General features: G+C 39.9%; 1 protein-coding gene across 3 annotated transcripts in view; it reads right to left on the bottom strand.

Moving 5' to 3' along the window:
• Window positions 1–14,369: 14,369 nt before the first annotated feature.
• Window positions 14,370–19,948, bottom strand: part of LOC104926997 (poly(ADP-ribose) glycohydrolase) — a 21,109-nt gene continuing 15,530 nt past the window's right edge. For all 3 annotated transcript variants that reach the window (XM_027289140.1, XM_027289141.1, XM_010741015.3), the window contains exons 13-17: window positions 19,062–19,140; window positions 18,548–18,656; window positions 16,670–16,775; window positions 15,553–15,681; window positions 14,370–15,342 (exon numbers count right to left, since the gene is read on the bottom strand). In XM_027289140.1, coding sequence (XP_027144941.1) covers window positions 15,167–15,342; window positions 15,553–15,681; window positions 16,670–16,775; window positions 18,548–18,656; window positions 19,062–19,140 — 599 coding nt within the window. In that variant the 3' untranslated portion in view covers window positions 14,370–15,166. The remainder of the gene's footprint in view (window positions 15,343–15,552; window positions 15,682–16,669; window positions 16,776–18,547; window positions 18,657–19,061; window positions 19,141–19,948) is intronic.

Raw genomic sequence — 19,948 nt, 5'->3', positions numbered from 1 at the left:
TCATGTGTGTGTGTGCGTGTGTTCAACAAACTGGATCAGTTTTAATATTAGAGCCATGTTAATGTGCTGTGCAGTTGTGTACATTTTGTGTTTCCACTGACACCATAAGGTTGCCAAAGAGGTTGGTTTGTATGTGAAGTCTGTCTGATGAGGCACTTTAAGACATTTAGATGAGGATATACATAAATAATTGTACTGTAAACATAGAGGACTGGTAGTAAATAATGTGTAGAGGGGAAAATGTACTGTGAGTAATATGGTTTCAGTGGCACATTTGACTTCATCTAGTTGTACTGTATTTGTTGTATATTATAGCAATAGTTAATAGGTGTATAGTGTAATGAACAGTGCTAATTTCTAAACAAAATACAGTCCAGTGGTGACTGAGGCAAACCACTGTGTTCATGTATACGTAGGTGCTTTTTATTTGCACTTAGAGGTAGAATGAGGGTAGGGATGTGTCGTTATACTGTAGGTTCTCTGTGCAATAACACAATAGTAAGTGTAGTGAGGGTATATGTGCAATCTACTAAATCAATAATTAGAAGCATGGAGCCAATGTAATATTAAATTAACTATAGTTGCTATTTTTGATATTCAAAAGTATCAAATATTATCAGTAAAATTAGGATGAATTGTGGCAATCTAGATTATGCATGTTGTTTTGGTCATTCAAAGTGTACCGTGACTCGAATTCTCCTACAAGTGTATATTTGTACGGGGCTCGTTTCAATCTGTGGTGGCTCGTGTTACAGCGAAAGGAATCAATGGTGAAAATGTGAGGATGTTTAATGCGATTCCAGCTGACAGTTTGTTTGTTATGTACTCGTCTGTCATCAGCCAAAATGAATGTGAACCATGTGAATCAAGAAAAAGAAGAAGACCATAAGCGACACACATGCATGTTTATTCTTACATACTAGCTGTATTTTTATATCTTCACATGAAAAGATTATATAAAGATAGATATGAGTAACAAAAATGCCTTAAAATAAAGTGATGCAAACTGTTTTCCAGAAATCCTGCCAGATGTAATATTCTCTAAATGTTTAATGTTTTACCTCGGACGTGAACTCAACTCTACTTGCTGTTTGCTGTCTAATCTGAGTGATACATGTAAAAGAATGTAATATTTGTCATGTGTTATTCAGTGGATTTGTCTTTGTCTCAACTAATAATCCCTGTGAGTAAATCTGGCTATTATATATCTATATTGTTCCAGAGTATAGTATTAATGTGGCCTGATAAATTATTGTTACACTCATCCATGCTAACATTTTTTGTGATGTGTACTTAACGTGTAACGTAATTGACAGGGAGTTAATGAATGTTCAGTGAAGACATATGTTTACCATTATTTAAAAAAAAAGAAAACAAAAGCCAGATTTATTTTTTTAGGCCACAAAAATATTTTATTGATAGACGACATTGCCAAATTAAAGTGTAACAGAACTGTTGTGTCCAAAAAAACTGATGCTCAATTCCAGAAATAAAATGAACCTCAAACTGTTATATCTAGTAGTGTCAGTGTTTTGTGTTAAAACTGAAGCTGTGTCTTAATATTTTCTTAATATACGATTCTTGAATGAAGCCATCACAGTAAAAAAAATCAAATGTTGTGTGGTTGTTTAGGTGTTTACAGCATATAGAGCTGTGTTATGCACCACATATCTGAAACAAACTCCCAGAAAACTGCTCTCAGTACTTTTAAATCAAGGTTACTTGAAGACTTTTCTGTTTCCCACTGCCTTTTATTAAATCAAATTTGAGGCTTTTAATTAATATCACCTTACAACTTTTACTCCTGTTTTATCTTTTTTATTATTATTATTGTGAATTGGATTTAAATGTCTTTATGTATTGCTTTTTGACTTTGATGAATTGTCTCATTACTTAAATGTGCTATATGAATAAACCTGTCTTGCCTTGACTAAAGCATCAAAACATAACACACACGATATGCACATCCAAATACACAGAATACTTCAGTTACAGTTCTCACATCCACATTATCTAGTATTGCAGAATAGATTAACACAGTCACTTTTATATGCCTGCTGTTCTTTAAATTAGAATGGATACTTTACTACTTTATGTCAACTTAATTTAGTCAGTGTGACTGCACTACAACCTTGTTAGAATTACTATGAAGTATGGGATTGGGATGCATCTCATTACTTAAAGTGCTTATACAATATATTACAAGTTATGATTGTACTTTGAGTTCAAAATATAATATAATTACACAATTAATTAGATTTCCACACTTCACACTGTTTATAGCAACAGTTACTATAGTGGCAACATTCAGATGTTGAGGGATCATTCAGAGACAGTTCATGCTCACTTGATTTGAATATCTCATATAAAGAACACGCTAAATTTATAGCTGTCAAGTAAAATCTAACTACGATGATCAGTCTCACGTACAACTGAGACAAAAACAACAAAAAACTGAACCAATCTGCATAGGGGGTCTGTTTGCAGTATGGCCACTTCACTAACACACTCCCGACAGATGGTCTCGTTTCACTGGCATCTGATAAGGTCTTCAGGGAGAGACCCAAATTTAATTCTCCATTGGTTAGGCCACTGAACCAGGTCGACCAAGTGCCCAAAAAACATTAAACATTTAGTCAAGCTTCCATGAACTGGTCCAATTAAATTTGGAATACAAATTGGGATGAAAATAATTCATGCAGACTCATGGATTAAACAAACAGTTCAATGTTAGTGCTAACAAGCACCAAACTATCCAGTTCCAAGATATCATTGTCTCTGTATTTACTGGCTGTGTGTTTTATCACATATACGACTTAAGGATTCAAGGCCGTGTCCTTGGTTCACTCCGGGGTCTTCTCACATTTGGACATTCCCAGAAAACCTCCACATGAAAGCCTCTAAGAGGCATCTTGATCAAATACCCGAGCATCCTCAGCTGGCTCCTTTCTGAGCCCCTTCTGGATGTCTGTTATTCACCTTATCCCTTGGGATAAGGCCAGACACCCTGCCAATGAAACTCATTTGCATCCACAGTCTCAATTACCTGTCACTATGCAAAGCTCAGGTGAGTGTTGAAACACAGACTGGTAAATCTTTTTACAATAGCAGTCTTGTAAAAATGCTGGCATCCCTGGAGACTGTGCTTAGGCATCTTGTTGTTCTTGTGAAGAAGTTGTTTATTGGGTCAGCCACTTGCTACCGACCGACCATGGCCTTAGATTTACAAATGTGAACTCCCAACTACATCAGTCCTGAGGTCACCAAACAGAACACTTACCACACCTTGACTTGGTCTATGAATATTACAAACATAATCTGAGACAAGGCACAGCATTGGTGGGTCCCAATGTCCGCTGTCAGACTTGCCTTTCTTATCCAGGAACGCAACTGGATCACCAGTGACAATGTCCTCCGGCGGCACCTCTTATTCCTGAAGTGCATCCCACAAGACACACAGGGACACACAGTCCCAAGCCTTCTCCAAGTCTATAAAACAAATATAGACTGGATTGGAAAACCAACAGATTCCTCCAATATCTTTACAAGAGCAAAGTTTAACCAATCTTCCACAACCAAATATTAAAGCACTTGAGGGTCCAAATGTTCCTTAAAATGTTTCCACCACCCAGCAATGGCCCTACTTGCATTCAGCATTATTCCTCCACTTCACATGCCAGTTTGCAAGAACCTTTTTAAAAGGCCAACCAAGAGTCTTCTCCATGGCCTCACCAAACTCAACCCACACCCAGTTTATAATGCTTACAGACAGGATTTAATAACTCTGGATGGCAGCAGCTATTTTAACTCAACTGAGAGGTAAACAGTACAAATACAACATCCATGTTAAAAAGTAACCAACCAGGAATGTGCACTTGCATGTGCTGAATGACGTTAAGTTGAATTAATTATGGAATTGCCTCATTCTGTTTTTCCAGGCTGAATCTAGGTATTGAAGACCACTGTGGCTCTCCGGCAGCAAGTCTATCGACAGAACACTAAGCTAGTTCATCTAAAGCCAGTGCTGCCGGCGACCAGTGCTTTCACTGTGTGAGCAGCAGCTAGTGACAGGTCTTGGCGTTGAGATCAATGGCGGAAGCCCACCTGGAGATGGATGATAGGAGTACATTACCACTAATAAGTGTCTGCCACACTGCGGACGGAGACAGAGCCTTACCTGCTGGCTGTTATCGACTCGAGAGGGAAGCAGAGGGGAGCAGAGCTGTCCATCCAGATTCCCTCCTCCCTGCTAAGGGCCCTGCCAGAGTGCAAGAGAAATGATACGGCACTAGAGCTGGTTTCTACCTATCAACTGAGGATGACAAAAACAAAGCAGGGGCAGCGTATATGCAAGTCAAGACCCTCATACATGGAAACTTACCCCTTAATAGGTAGAATGCATCGGGATGGTGAGTTAGAAGGAGATCCACCACTGTAGAATGAGATGATTGGAGTAGGAACAGCTAGGAAATGATAAGCTGCAAGGCCATGACTTGGGTTTTTGTACTTACATAGAATTTGGAAAAAATGACAATAGAGTGCACAAGGCATCAATAAAAACGTTCCTGTCCTGACAGTTGACCAGTAGACATGCTTCAAAGCTGATGATGAGCCCATCAATGTTCACAAATCATGTCATCTGCTGTAATCACTAATGACCCTGGAGTCCTAATGAGCCCCCGTAATTGAACATGTGCACATGAATCAAAAATAACAGCTACAAGATTACAATCTGACTCCATTCAACAGCCAATTAGTTACACTGAACTTGTCATCCAAATGTGTTCCCCGCGCCATTAATACATTACGTAATTCAGAAGTCACGAGCATCATGATGAAGCCATCTTCAAGAAAATGAAGCTGAGGTTGACATTTTACCTAAAAAATGGAACACAGGTAAGAAAAAAAAAGTCCCATTTCCCTGTGTTTCAGATATTGACATTTAAGAGGAGATACAAAGATAGTACCACAGCCATTCTTACAATCTTTCAATTAAGGCTGAGTCTATATTATAGCTGTCTGTTTTCACTCACAAAGGAGTTCTGATAATGGCCATTCTGGCATTTATGAGGAAACTGCTCCCAGGGCAGAAGCTACATTTACACACCATCTTGGAGCCTAATTGGGCAAGAAGTGAAGTGCCATTAAAAAAAATACGCCACAATATAGTATATGCCAAGAGCTGAAAGAACTTCCGTGGAGGCTGTCCCATTTAAGCCAGATGTAGATGAAAGTACTGATACTGCTATGACAGAATGCCGCTCATTTCAGTGTCATATAGTGACTGAGCAGCTTCCTTTATGACTTTCTACACAGAAAACTAGTCAGAGGTATGTGAAGAATCTGTTTCCATCACATAAAAGACAAATTGCCAAAATTCAGTGTCCATACTTCATGGAGAACTGCAGTATAAAATTAATAATAATAATAATATCACAGGCGCCGCAATTATTCTCAACTGCAAATATTAAAATGACTGCACTCATAATCACACATTGTTGCATAAAACCATGGCAGAATGGCCGACTTCAAGCTCTTCACTTCAGCGGCTGTCAACAGTTTCTTCAGCTGTTTTGATATCTCATAATGAGGCTCTGCTGGATGACAACATGACATTTATTCATCTCAAGGTAGACTGCTTCTAATTTCTTTTCCTATTTACTCCCCTGTTCAGCACATGTGCTTGTTTCTCTCGTGGTTTCTAAACAATAATCCACCCCCAGGCTGCATATCAGCAGTAACACAAAGCTACTGTAAACGTAGTACCTAAACAGTGTTGGCAACGTATGATTCATTTTGTGATTTGAAGATCAATAACCAATTTGAAGATGACCTGGTGGAGAGGATCCAGATTGCGGGGCTGTGCTTCGATGTGCGGCGTAAATCTCGGGTGGTGGATGTGCGTCTAGGCCTGCCACAGCTCCTGCTCTGGGGAATGATTTATGCCTCGATCCTGCAACGTGTCCTGTAGCTGTTGGGCTCTCACAGAATGGCCGGAGCTAATTTGAGTGGCCTCAGTGTAATAGTGGGGATGGTAAGCCAAAGGGTCAGGGTGTTACAGTTAGAGAAAGTGCAGAAAGTAATGACTGATGTCGAGGACAAAAATCTTAACAGTCATTAATCATTAGCTTTATCATCATAATCATTATTACAAGCGTACTGTTCAGTTCACAGCAGTAAAAATGTCTCTCAAGTATAGACCGGAACTTACTGGACGTAAACAGAGATAAACAAAGAGACAAAGACAGAGAGAGTGAGAGTTCGTGACTGGATGTGAGTTGAGAAGGTAAATGGTTGTGCCAGGCCATCATCTTAAGACCAGAGTCAATCATCCACAAAAGCACTGCAAAGAGACAATCGCTTAAATTCTCTCCTCACATCGGAGTAACAACCGTTCGTCTGCCTGCGTGGCCTCCCAGTTCAGCATGAGAGCAGCTATGAGAGCCGGTTGCATAAGTGCCAAATATGAATGAATCCAAGGCGACAGGAGGGAGAAAAGTTAGATGGAAGGAACTCATTAGGAGCGCTGCTCTCTCCTCAGAAACCTCATCTCTGCGATGCAGAGAAATTTGTTAACTGGCCATGAGTTCTGAAGGATATCTCATAACGCTTGACAAGTGGAAACAACCACCAGGCAGCTAATAGCTATACTGTCAGGAGGACAAATAAAAAGGCATGGCTTTGCATGCATGTAAGGCTTTGTGGCTCTGGTCATGTGAGACACACACTTTGCTGAACGCAATTCCCTCACTCTCTAACTTGCCCAACAGATCGCTTCTGCTGCCAGGCCAGATGTGAGATGAAGGGATTGTTGGTGTTGGGGGAAAATGGGGTTGAGTGAGGAGAAGAGGAGTTAAAAAAAAAAAAAAGGTGTGCTTCATTTAGTGCTCGGTTCCCAGGTGGCCATCTGTCCCGGTAGCATTGTCCCTACGGAGCAGAGCTGTGTGGGGTGGAGAGGAGATGATCAGAGGCCTGCAATGAGCAGCAGCAGCAGCAGCATCCTCCAGTCCACAGCTGTCGTTGGCTCCATCACTCTCATGACTGCAGTAACCACACGCCACGGAGCCGCGTCCGCTTCCTGACTTCACCAATTACAGTGAACCATTAAGAAGCACGAACGCAGCTTCAACAGATGGGAGACCAGAGGTGCGTTCATTCGCTTGTTTGGTGAAAGAAGCGATAAATACTACTGATACTGATTGGGGCTTTTTGGCTTCTGGTCTAAAGGAACAAAACAAGACTTTTTAAAGTTTCCATAACAGATTATTCTTATTTTTTATGTGACATTTATATGGTTATTTTGCCCAGGAGTGGTTTAAGTATCAGTTAAAGGTCTTGAGATACTGTAATGTGGCAGTAAGTTTGACCTTACTATAAATATACGCAGAGTAAACACAGATCCATGTTCCAGTTTTCTATTGTCTTCCTAACTCTTCAGATATTTCATGAAAAGTGATACAAATGATACTTTTCAATACATCTACTGTAGTAAATAAGTTCTGTGACTGTCCTGCTCCTGCTGAAGCCGAACAACACAGTTGAAAGACAAACAACACCACAGGGAATGCACACACTATGATCAACAAACACATTAGGCTGCATAGTTCACAGGGGGAAATAAACTTATTCCAAGCACTAAGAGATGCTATGAGAAGTATGATAAGAGGCATTAGGGACTTAATGAGCCACACAGCAGTGAAGTAATACTTGAACGGCCACCTTACAGGGTTGGCTCATGCGCTTTCTGTACATTCTTAAGCTCATTTGTGTTTATTTACTTCCAGGGGGCTGCGAAGGCAGATGAAAGAGGAGCGGAGAGAGAAGCCGAGCCAGAGCTGTAAAGTAATGGTTCCATTTTTAATGAGCAGCTGGGGACGGCAATATCTGGTGACAGAGAGGGTCCCTCTGCCGAGTCTCTGTCACAGTGGAAAGACGTCCTAAATCTCGCTCGTATTGCTATGAGCAGCGCGACGATATCTCACTCCGGAGACAGAACTTCAGGTTTTTATGGGTGCTTGGGTAATTGAACAGCAGGAGAAAAAAAGGTCTAATGCACTTATCCGTAAAGGAAGTGTGTCCAAACTAAATGGCTGGTGAATTGATATTGGTATTCTCTCTTTAATCCCTCCCTGCTGCCTTTCACTCATAGTAGTTTGTCAATGAGATATGTTTGTGAACCAGCTACGTTTGACACCGGAGCAATGGTATCATCTAAGCTACATGTGTCCTGGTGCAAATAAGCCTGTCAGTTTAGCCACTAGTTCATATGTAATAGAGGACAGGACTGAGGAATGGTGGCAGCACTGCTTTATGTTACCTTAAACAACACTTGTCAGGTAAACTGGCCAACAAGACAGCTCGGATGGGCACGACAAATAGGCTTTGTCTCTGTAGTTTACAATTACCCAACAAAGAGACAGACTATATAGCATTTTCAGTCTCTAAACTGACTCAGAGAAAAATCAGCTGACACAGGCTCACTGTTGCTTTTGCCAGCACCAAGACAAGGGTCACAGAATAAAATAAAACTGTCGCAAAGTCAGACTTTTACTTCCACAAGTGATTGAAATTGTGACAGAGATCCCAATTGTGACCATCCAAGTGCCACAATATGATACTACTGGACATCATGAGCGTAATATTATCATATTTCTATGATTACAGAAAAATTCTAAAGGATATACCAAGTAGGGGAAGAAAACGGAGCAGATTTACTTGTAAATGCAAATATTTTCACACAGGCCTTTATGATAAGATGTTAAGAAGAGTGCGAAGATAAAAGAATCTTTCGAAGCATTTCTCATCTCAATTAGAAGTCCAAAAATCCCCCTGAGTCATGATACTCGCAATCACTTTAACATGTCTCATTTATGTTTTGATTAAAAGGATGTCTCTGTAAGGACTGGGGGGCTTTAACAGATGAAATCCAATTAATATTCAGTAAAAAGGCCCAGCAGGGATTCTCTTTATAACCAGGAAATCCTGAGCCCCCCCTGTGCAGCCTTGCTGGTAGATTAACTGTGCGTTCAAAACACTGTAATTACAGTTTTGTCACAGAAAAACAGACAAATACTAACAATTTGGCTCCTTGATTTATCTGTGAATAACAATCAAAGAAACAAGGTCTTAAGAGAACTCCTGTCCAACTTCCAGGAAAAGGGCCTGTTGCATTGGCTGCTGCCACCCTAACAGTGACAGCTCCATAACAAGCCCAGTGCAGGCATGAGCCTTGAGGTCCACTCTGCCAAAGCTACTCTGAAAAGCACTAAAAGGCACAGGGAGACAGCTCCCCTCCTCTCTATGGACGCACAGAGTCAACCTGCGACACGTGACAGGCCTTCGCCTCAGGCCGCTCTGTTCTGCTATTCCCCACAGTCCACAAACAACATATCAACCACTTTGAGGCTGGCTGACGTTCCCGTTCTCCAAATATTGACCAGGAAATTATAGAACTGCATTTAGTGATTACTTACATTGTTAATTAAATGTTTCAATCAATCGATTAATCAAGTTAATGTCAGAATAATGAACGATACATTTTCAGAGCTGGTTTGTTTGTTCTGCTAACAGGCCGAAGCTGAAAAGTTTCCAGCGATATAAAACAAAGGAAGGCAAGACATTCTTATATTTGAGAAGCAGAAACCACTCACTGTCTGCTTGATAAAGAACTTCAGCCATTACTTCATCACCGGAACTGCAATCTTCTGACACCTGAATAATTAATTAATTGACAAACATTTTCAGTACTGCATCTAAGAAAGTAAAAAACACTCAAACTTATTCGTTTATCAAACTTATTATACTTTCCTCCCAGTTAATGACTGCTGCCATGTGTTGGAACCTAATAATATCATGAAAATGATCAAGGCGAAAAGCCAGAAAATGTCTCCTTTGAAATGTGTGTGAAGCATCTGTCTCTGGCACCTTTGAAACCCAGAGAGAGAGACATCTGTCTGATGAGGTAACATGCCCAAAGTACCCTAAGATCAACATATATGTACACATGTATACGCGTTGCTCTAACTCAAAGCCCTCTGCGAATGATGGTGTAAATTCAAATCATTTAAAAAATGAAAAATAAACTGTGCTTCATATTCCCTAATAAGCTTCCTGTAGCACTATGAAATCTTTGCCAGGGAACAGAATATATTTTTCCCTTTTTGAAATTTTGATTGCGCGGACACGGAACAGATGGTGTTATCTACCTCTCTGGGTGGAAGGAGCAACAAGTGTGCAATTAAAGGCCTGAAGAGATGCCTTCAGGTTCAAAACACTCTGGAAAGTAAACCAAGTCAGCCATACATAGAGCAAAATTAAAAGTTCATTCCTGGTGCATTTAAAGTTAAATTTGACGTCTAGAATGCTAATGCATGGTAAAATGAAGTCAGCAAGCGTACATGAAAGCTAATGAACAGTTCATGCTTTTTTTAAAGTGGTCTGCAATATGTGGACTCTCCCTAATTGAACAGTTTTTGCATAGACACTTAGAGGTAATAATCCTTCCTCGATTGCTTATCCAGCTGCTTTTTTTTCACTAAACATGCTGAGGTTGTAAGTTTTATGGAGAAAACGTAGCCTGACAGAGAACTTCAAATTAGTTTAAATGAGAAACGACGCAACGCAAGTCTCCTGTCTTCTGCACGAGCTGCTGTAGCGATCGGGCTACTACTCTCCTTACTCTTCTGTGGGAGCAGCAATGGCCTTGCTCCATCTTTCATTCAAGCTGAGTCAGTATCAATCACATGACACGCCAATGATAGATAGGCAATCTTATAACACTAGGAGCAAAAATAACTTCACTCACTCAATCCTTGACCTTACGGAGCGAGCAGTCAGTTTGGTTAAAAGCTACGGCTATCACATAAAAATGGATTTTTTTCTTCTTCTTCTGGATCAATTGCAGTAAAAACATTTGAACTCGAATGGCCATAGAAAGCTGTCAGTAATAAATAATTGCTGTTGCATTGGATTTATACACCGCCTCCGCCTCCTCTTTTGCAGCTCACATTAAAGAGGGTTTTAGACTGCGGGCTATTTAGACCCAAGTAAAAGACAATGCAAGCAGGTTTTCGGAGCAGTGAAGGAACTGCCTTTGGACGAGGAACCATCTCAGCATGTGTAGAGCCGGAGGAGAGACACAATTACCATCAAACGATGGCGGCTTTGACACTGCTGAGGCACCACACAGGACACAGAGGAAGCGGCGAAACATTTAGGTCACGCCGAGTTCAAACATGCTCACAGCTACAGCAGTGAGAGTCGAGGACATTTACAGACGCAGCAAGATTTGTTTAATCGTGATTGCACAAAACTGATTTAGCAGAAGAGCAGTGTTTAAAGAACACGAGCATGACAAGGCAAACATCCTGTCTGCAAAAGCAATATTAGACATACTGATGGGTGTGTAGCAGAACATCTCAGATGCTGTAATTAGTTCCAAAGAACAATGATACTGTATGTTAGTGTTTAGCAGTTTGGACCCTGCAACTTCTTGTGTTGTGTTTTGCCAAAAAGGCGTAACTGCATGTAAATGTAAAAGTCTTGCATTTACTTTACTTATTATTAAAACAGTAAAAAACTGCAATGCACAGAAGAAATATGACCACCTTAGTGTGAGCTGCTGCATGTATAAAATTACATATTTATAAGTAAAGAAACACATAGAAGGAAAATAAACAGGCAAACGAGGAATGTTAGTAGGGGATGTACTAATCTTAAAGTGGTGAACCTGATTTAACTTTTAGACGTAATTTTTTATGTCCCTTTTGATGTTCGAACTGATGATTTTTACATGTCAACCATCTCTGCCAGTACCAATCGAGTGTAATAATTCATGACTACTGTTCCAATATTAGAACCAATTGCAAATAAGCTGCATCCCCACAAGCACTCCAGTGCCCCAGGTGTTATGTACAGCATCCATTTTCCATTTTTTCTTCCATAAAATAAGATGGAAAGGACAAAGTATGAATAATTAGTAAAAGGGCGCACGTGACAACGAATCCTATTTTTGTCTTATATCTTCAGTCCAAACAAATGTAAGCCACAGCTCCCAGGGCTTCATCAAACATATCAATATTCAGTTGATAATGCCTTTAATCTGTGGCCAATGAAACCTCGCGTTACTTCTCCAAAGGCTGCAGGGAGTTTTCACTAATGATCAAAAATGATAAGAAAATATGAAGTAAATAGCTTATACTGAATTTAAATAGGGTTCCACATTTATAATACAATAACCTACATTATCAGAGCTGACTTTGTTGGATGGAAACAAAGCAAAAGTGGACAGATTATGAGGCAATTTCACTCCAGCATCTAAAACAAATTTAATGATGCATTTTATTTCTTCTCTTGGGTTGATTGATAATTTAAACAGTAGAATAGAAAAAAACTTGACATTAACCATAGTGCTGTATGTGTATGATAACTCAATTGAAATGAATGAGTGCACTATGACATAATAACATATATTAAATATCCCTGGAGCACTTCCAACTCATTTAATTAGCTGTTTTTTAATCAAATCATTAGCAGACACCATCACTAATGCATCAGTATTAAGGCTTTATCATGAAGTGGAAAGCTAAGTTTAGGTTTAAACAAATGTATGAACTGATAAATAACGCATTATTAAGCAAACAAGAAAACTCAGAGTGGTTGAACTCTAGCATTGACATCAGTGATATCACGAACATGCTCATGTTAATAAGTATAATGTTAACCATGTTCACCAACTCTAACTAATTAGCCCTAAACTAACAGCTAAGAATCTTAGGAATGTTTTGAGTTTTCATGACAATCCATCTAATATTCAAAACATTAAACTAAAAACAACTAATGGCAATCTCATGGTGGCACAAAAGGTAAAGTCAGCAGGATTCATCCTCTGGAAACCTTGAATATTTGTATACAATCTGTTCCAATCTATCGATCATGGTGAGATATTTCATTGTATGAATTAATAAATTATTCAGGTTGCTAGGAAAACAGGCAGGTAGGCCATCAAATGTTTGGATGAGCTTATTACAGACCTGCGTTAGCTGCAGATCCCACATGTCTTTCATTTTTTCCCCATAGTATTTGATTTATTGATTTATTTTAGGATGTAAATAGAATTTCAACAAGTATAACAAAATAAAAAAGGTTCTGAAATACATTACCTATCCAAGCTATAATGAAAGAGGAAAAAGAAGATCCTCAAGTGGCTGAAATGTAGCTGGATTATGATATTAAAGCAGAAAATAAAATAAAAAACCTCTCTGCATTGACCTCATCAGCTTCAAAGTCTTTAGTTTGTTCTGCAAACTGCATTATTTACTTCACTTCTCCACCCCAAACTGCAGTGCAGTCATGTGTCAAAGTGTGATCGTGTTTAAAAGACTAAACACTGTTCGTGTTCGTGACTTTATGACAGATGGTAGCCAAAAGGTCAAAGACACACATGGGGCTCACTGCAGAGAGATCAATCCAGTAGGATACCCCTGTGTGTCTCTCCCCTTGGGAGAGATGCCACCAAAGGCTTTTTTTGAACTCAGCAAGCTACAAAGAGAGACCCCCCCTCCTTCAGGTGCTGATTCCATGAAGGCAGACAGCGTCAAGCTTAGAGACGCCTACACCATATTCATTCACTTACAGGCTCCCAGGAGTCCAGTCAGCACCGTGCACCCCAGGGACAAAACTAATTTAACGTTCAACTAAAAATATTTAGTCAATAAAGTCCTGCTGACTGGGTAATCTGTAAATTGACAAATAACAGCTCATTAGGCACGTAACTAGACAACCACACAGTGAGAAAAAAGGCATATCATGCATCACTGAAATACTAACTAATGTGTTTATAATCAATAAACCATAAGAGGCTAAAAAAAAAAAAAAAAAATCAATCTGTATCAAACATGTTATGTAGTCTAGCTTAATTGTACTTTGTTATATGTGTGTATACTTTTTAAATATTGTGAACCCATTGCACATATTTTTACCACAAAAATATAAATACATGTTTCTTATAACAAACTGCATGTCATCAAACCTGAATACAAAGTGCCAAAGGTCAAAGGCAGCTTCTTGATGCAAATGGAGCAGTGCTTCATAGAAAAGGAGCCAGACTGCCCGCTCTGACTGGATGTTCTATGATCTACTCTTTACTTAATGAGGTGTCATGTACAGTTTATATAAAAGGTATGACCTTATTAAACTGTGAGTGAAAGGGTGAAGCAATAGCTGGGGAAAGATAAATGGCAAGGCTGTGCAGAATCTCATCTTGCTCATGGGACAAGAAGCCCTCATTCTTCATAATTCAGAGATGTATGGGTGACATTTGTGGCTCTGTCCAAATGCTGCTTCATAATAAACATAGGCAATATTATAAATTAGAATACTTAAACTGATTTTATTTAGGAAAAACAAATCCTCACTTTTAATTCATGTGTAGTCATACAACAATAATTGAGAAGGCCTATTAATAACAGATGTAAATGAATCAGTTGTAAATGAAACAAACAAATCAGTTAAGTGCAACCGGATTCTTTGGCGTATGTATCACATATAGCAAAGAACCAAAAAAAAAATGCATTCATGGATCCATGATTGCAACTAAAATTTTGCTACGAATGCAGAAAGTAAAAGTTTGTTTCCCAAAGAGCCGGGCTGCTCTTTAAATCAAACCGTTTTCCTGAGACCGCTCCAAGCTTTCCAAACCCCGTTCCTGTTATTCTTTTCCTTTAACCTGATTTCTGACAGCCAATTCAATTAGGCTGGATATGTGTGGGTGTAAAAAAGGCAACATGACAAACTCAGAAGATGGATGGCAACCTTTGCTTCACCATTAAAATCACAATTGGTTCGTATTGAAGCTCAATCCATTGGCGTATTACCAGCAGCAGCAAAATGAACACAGCTTGGACAGCAGCGCCAGACAGGGTCATAACTAATCACCTTCTGCTGTTCAGTTGTTCTTGAAAAGGATCTGCATGCTAGATTTTCATTTTCGGCTGCCAGTGGTGGACGAACACATTTGGTAATCCAAAGCTATTAATTAAATCTGTTCAGCAAACCAAATTGATATAAAAATAAAGCTAACGGCGGACTGAGAATATTTCATTTTGTAATTGTTTCGTGTGTTTTTTTTCCCAACGATAAGGCGAGGTGACTCATCAGCCACCTGACCTCAACAGCAGTCTGGGGGGACGTGTTGTCTGGCCGAGCCACCGTCAGAGTCATCTGGCGCCGGGGAGGAGCTGACCTGTTGGTAGATGAAGGAGTAGAGGCTGACATCAGGGCGCCGACTGAGGCAGCTCTTGCACACTGAGCTGTAGTACTGACCCAGGAGATCATACACCTCCCCTGTGACGGAAACAAGGAACTATCAGTGAACTGATATCACAGCACGCAAAACGGGGACAAGTTTTCAGGAATAACAATTCATCATGTCATCCTTACATGAGATCATATCCTAATCCTAGGAGAAAATATAGTTTCGTGTATCACTCTCCAAGAACAACACAATTATATATAAACAAGAAGCAGGCAGGACATTTGTTTGTTTTGCCTTACCGACACTGATCTTCCTCTGAGTGAGGAAAGAGTGCATGTTGTAGACATCTGTCATGAGCTTGCTGTCACCAAAGGTGAAATAAGCCACATCACGGCCCGCCTCAGCAGCTGCCAGCATCTGGAGCAGAGCTGAAGGAAAAGAAGCCAGTGGTAAACCTCGACAGCTACAATATGTTTTAATGCATTAAAAAGGTTTTCGTCTTACTTACTACAGCCCAGTTTAAATAAGCAGAGCAAGAGTCATCAAGTAGCAGTAGTCAAGTGTGTGACACTAGCCTCTGTCACATGTACAGTAACAGGTTAGTAATCGGGGGGAATAGGTCTCACCCCCACTGAGAACTCTGGATTAGTTACGAAGAGAGGCCACGCCTGGCCCCGGAGAGCTGTGAATATTTTAAGAGACTGGAAATATGTCTGCTGATTAATGAAGGTTGGGATGGTGGCAAGTTAACAAGCAAACCTGAATCAACATTTTCAGAGGAGGGCTAAGCTGAATATGTCTACACTTCAGCAGTTTCTCTCCACTGATCTGTTTCAAACATTATCTGACAATTAAAAAAAAAAAGGTGCCTATGTGAGGTCACAGAAGGTAAACCCAGGAGGAGAACAGCATCTGAATTATGAAACTCTTCCCAGGAGGCATGTCATTAAGCAGACAGTAGGTGATTGTGCCTATGGAGGGCTGTACCTTTCAACAGCTAATTAACAAATATATAAATGCACGTATACACTATACAACCACAGTGGCTGCAAGTCAGGTAGGGACAGAGCAACTACTGCATAAACTCTCCTGAAGCTCTCTGCTCAGTGACACAAGTGATACGAGGCTTAGACAAAAAGCTGTAACGGATTGATGGACTCGAGCAGGCGATCAATTTCACTATTAATGAAACATATTAACTTTGTCATTTGATCAATAGAAGGAAGGCGAGGAATAGACCTTAACTAAATGAACGCAATCCCGGAAGACAAATGGATGCCCACGCTGATCCACTGGAGCCTTTCAATCTGAAATTTATTCCGTTACATCTAGGAAAGAGAGCGCGCTTAGACTGCTCAAGTGCACAAAGATGATCTGAGGATATTTCTTCACAAGAAGTGGGACGTCAGCACTCACCTTTCAGACGTGTGTCACCCCCAAAAACACCACATCCCCAGTTCCCTGTAGCCACTGCTGCGAGGTTTTGGCTTTGATCCTCGGGGCGTGCAAAACCACAGTAGGCCTAAACAAAGACAGCGTACAGGGAAGATAAAAGGCAATATATTAGGAAAGGAAATGGAAAAGCATTGCAAAACACAACTCGATATGATAGGGCAAGTGTTCTGTAGCAGTCACAAAGAGATAAGTACACTATAAAACATTTTCTGAGCCATCTCTACATAGTAAATACGACAAGTGGGCACCAATATATAAATATAAAGCACTAGGTAGCAAATAGGGAGTCATTTCAGATATCACCAGACATTGTCATTGTAATTGTGAATGAACCAGGTTTTCTGGGGATGACATTACATCAAGTCCTCATCCACATGAGGCCTGGCTGCTCAAGTACGTGGGGAATAATGTGTCATTTGGTACATAAAGGTGGAATCAGCTCTAATGAGCCTAAGGTCTTGGGATCACCTTATTGTTCCAGATCACTGGTATGTTTTATGAGAAGCAGGCGTACAGACCATCTCTGTACGATCAAACATAAATGGAACACAGAAAGCAACAAAGTAATTCCATTTGCCTGCAGGCCTCTGCGTGACACATCGTTCAATGTACAGTATGAACACATAAAGGGCTGGCTGGTCTGGCTGAGCATACATTTTTACCATTCCGACATTTCACACCTATTCCCACAACTGAATTGCCATTTGTGTGAAACTGGCGTGGGTTTTTACATATTAATAAATGCATATTACGGACTGAACCCCTGTGCATTAACAAGAGCGTTTGACATGACATGTGAGGTGGGTTGTATGTCACATGAGAAATAATTTCTAAAAGCAGGAGATGTTAAATGAAAGATCTGAAGGGGGCCCTGGACATTCATTTTCACATTGGAAATGAAGCGAATAGTGAAAATGAATTGTGAGTGCCCATCCTCCCCCTGACCATCATAAATTCTTCCTTTGAAAGGGCAGATATGTCAGTTTGCTGAACAATATTCGAAACAGGATTGATCTTCATGTTGGTGCATTCTTCACACCCTTGTCAGAGCTGTCAAACTCCTCCATGCTTCTTGACAGCCGACTTGACAACATCAACATCTTGATTTTCTATTACAAATGGACATCTCTGACTGGGAAGACTGCACACACGCTTAAAACCTCTATTTTAAAATAAGTCGGTGATGTAAATGTGATAACTGTGATTAATCGCCCCGAGGTCAATTATGTTCATTAACATTCATCCTGGGCCTAATGGACAGTGCTTAAATAAGATTAAACCTTTTCTCTATAAATATGACAATCCATCGGTCTGTATCACATCGTATGACATCATCTATAATTCAAATATTTACCTTGAGAAACATAAACATGTGTCAATGTCATCTAAACTGACATTTATGATGACATTTAAAAAAATAGACACTAAAGTCATTAAATCTTTGCAAATCAAACATGAAGTGAAATGGCAAATCAAGATAAAACTTTATTGCAGCCATACACTGTTAAAGACATGAATATTATTATATTATATGGAAGATCAAAGCACGACTTCAAAGCATATTGGTAGATTGCCCCCACACTTCCACTGTCATTAATTATACAAACTGTTCATTTGTCTACAAAACCAAAAAGAATGCACTTAGAGCAGCACTCACCATACAGTTACTAATACCTGTTCTGCTATAAGCTGACATACCATTTTTTCTAAACCAATGCCAAGCACCAGAGCAAAAGGCACAGCCCAGTACTCAGTACTTTGTGACGTGCAGAGCAAAGAGACAAAAACAGTCACGAGAAAACAAGTAAAGATTTAAAAATAAATAAATAAAAGATTGACCTTGTTGAGTTCCCGGTTGATTTTCTCTGGGCGAAACTGTTCGAGGAAGCTCTTGAACTGCAGCGCGTCAATAGCCACAATTTCTGTACATCTTCTCTGCCACCCATCTCTGAAAAAACACACACACAAAAAAAAATACACAAAATTGTAATGCAGCAATAATTTCTTGCAGCTACATCTACGTCAGAAAGAGGTTGTGTAAAATAAAGTAAATGAAAGTTATGCCCCAAGTTTTATGCTAATCCTTCCGATAGCTGTAATATTTCATTCAAACCCCCAAATGTTAATCTCATGGTGGTATTAGAAGAAGTAAAAGTTAGTAGGATTAAACCTCTGGGGATCATTAAGTCTGTAGAAAATCTGGTGGTAGCCATCAGATTGTTTAGATCTTTGGACCAACCGACTGACAGAAATCGCTCTCCCATAAGATATTGTGGCTATTGTAACAAAGGCGTAAAACACATTATTATTCAAGCAGTTTAAGGTTGTTAAAGCATCTGGGTCCAATAAATACCTTGGAGTCGTGTCCTGATAGCTGCCACTCCATTGGTAGGTCTGAGCATAGCCTGTGTACTTACTGTACTGCTGTGTACCTGGTAATACAAAAGCAGGAATAGTGGTCACACAACACTGCATGACATATGAATATATGAATCTTTATGTTTAAACATGGTGAGAATTAAAGAATATTTCCAGATTTATAGACACTTATATTGGCATCCAACAGTATAATATATAATATGTAATGACAAAAGCTTTTGGGGGGATGTGTCTGTAGATACGGTAGATTCATCTGATTCTACCTGATGTGATCGGATGAAACAGGAGCAGCTGTCTCCTGACAAGTGGAAGGTCAAGTTATTACCCCCCCGCCCCTTAACATGAGAAGAAGCAGCTACTGACCACCAGCCCACTGGGGAACACTCAGCACCCGTAAAAAGGGGAAGCGGAGGGTAGGGAGGCAACAGCACAGTCAAACAAATGATGCCACAAATTAACTCCCCATTCATTAGCGCTCATTAGTACCTGGCTGTCGAGAGCACTCGCTGAGATGCTTCACGCAGCAAAGTGAATAAACCAAGTGATTAGTAGTGGGGCTTTGGTCAGCAGGTATTCCGAGGTGCACATGTGGGGTGGGAATCTCTAGAGAGCACCCCACTTGACAGACATTTCACTAATAATCAGCATGCCTCTCACTTTTTTTTAAGTAATGAGCAAAATTACAGCCTGAATAAGAAGTACCTAGTTCAACAGTATGTCATTACAACAGATGAGCAAATAGCAGAATGGGATAAATAACATACTGCCTAACTTTAGAATGACTTTGTGGTTGGTCGCAGTGCCAGTAGCATGACAGTGAAAGACACTGAGAGGATATCGAGCAGTCTTGACTTGCACAAA

Source organism: Larimichthys crocea, chromosome XVI (assembly GCF_000972845.2).
Source record: "Larimichthys crocea isolate SSNF chromosome XVI, L_crocea_2.0, whole genome shotgun sequence".
Lineage (NCBI taxonomy): Eukaryota > Metazoa > Chordata > Actinopteri > Sciaenidae > Larimichthys > Larimichthys crocea.
This window is presented reverse-complemented; position numbering and strand designations above follow the sequence as displayed.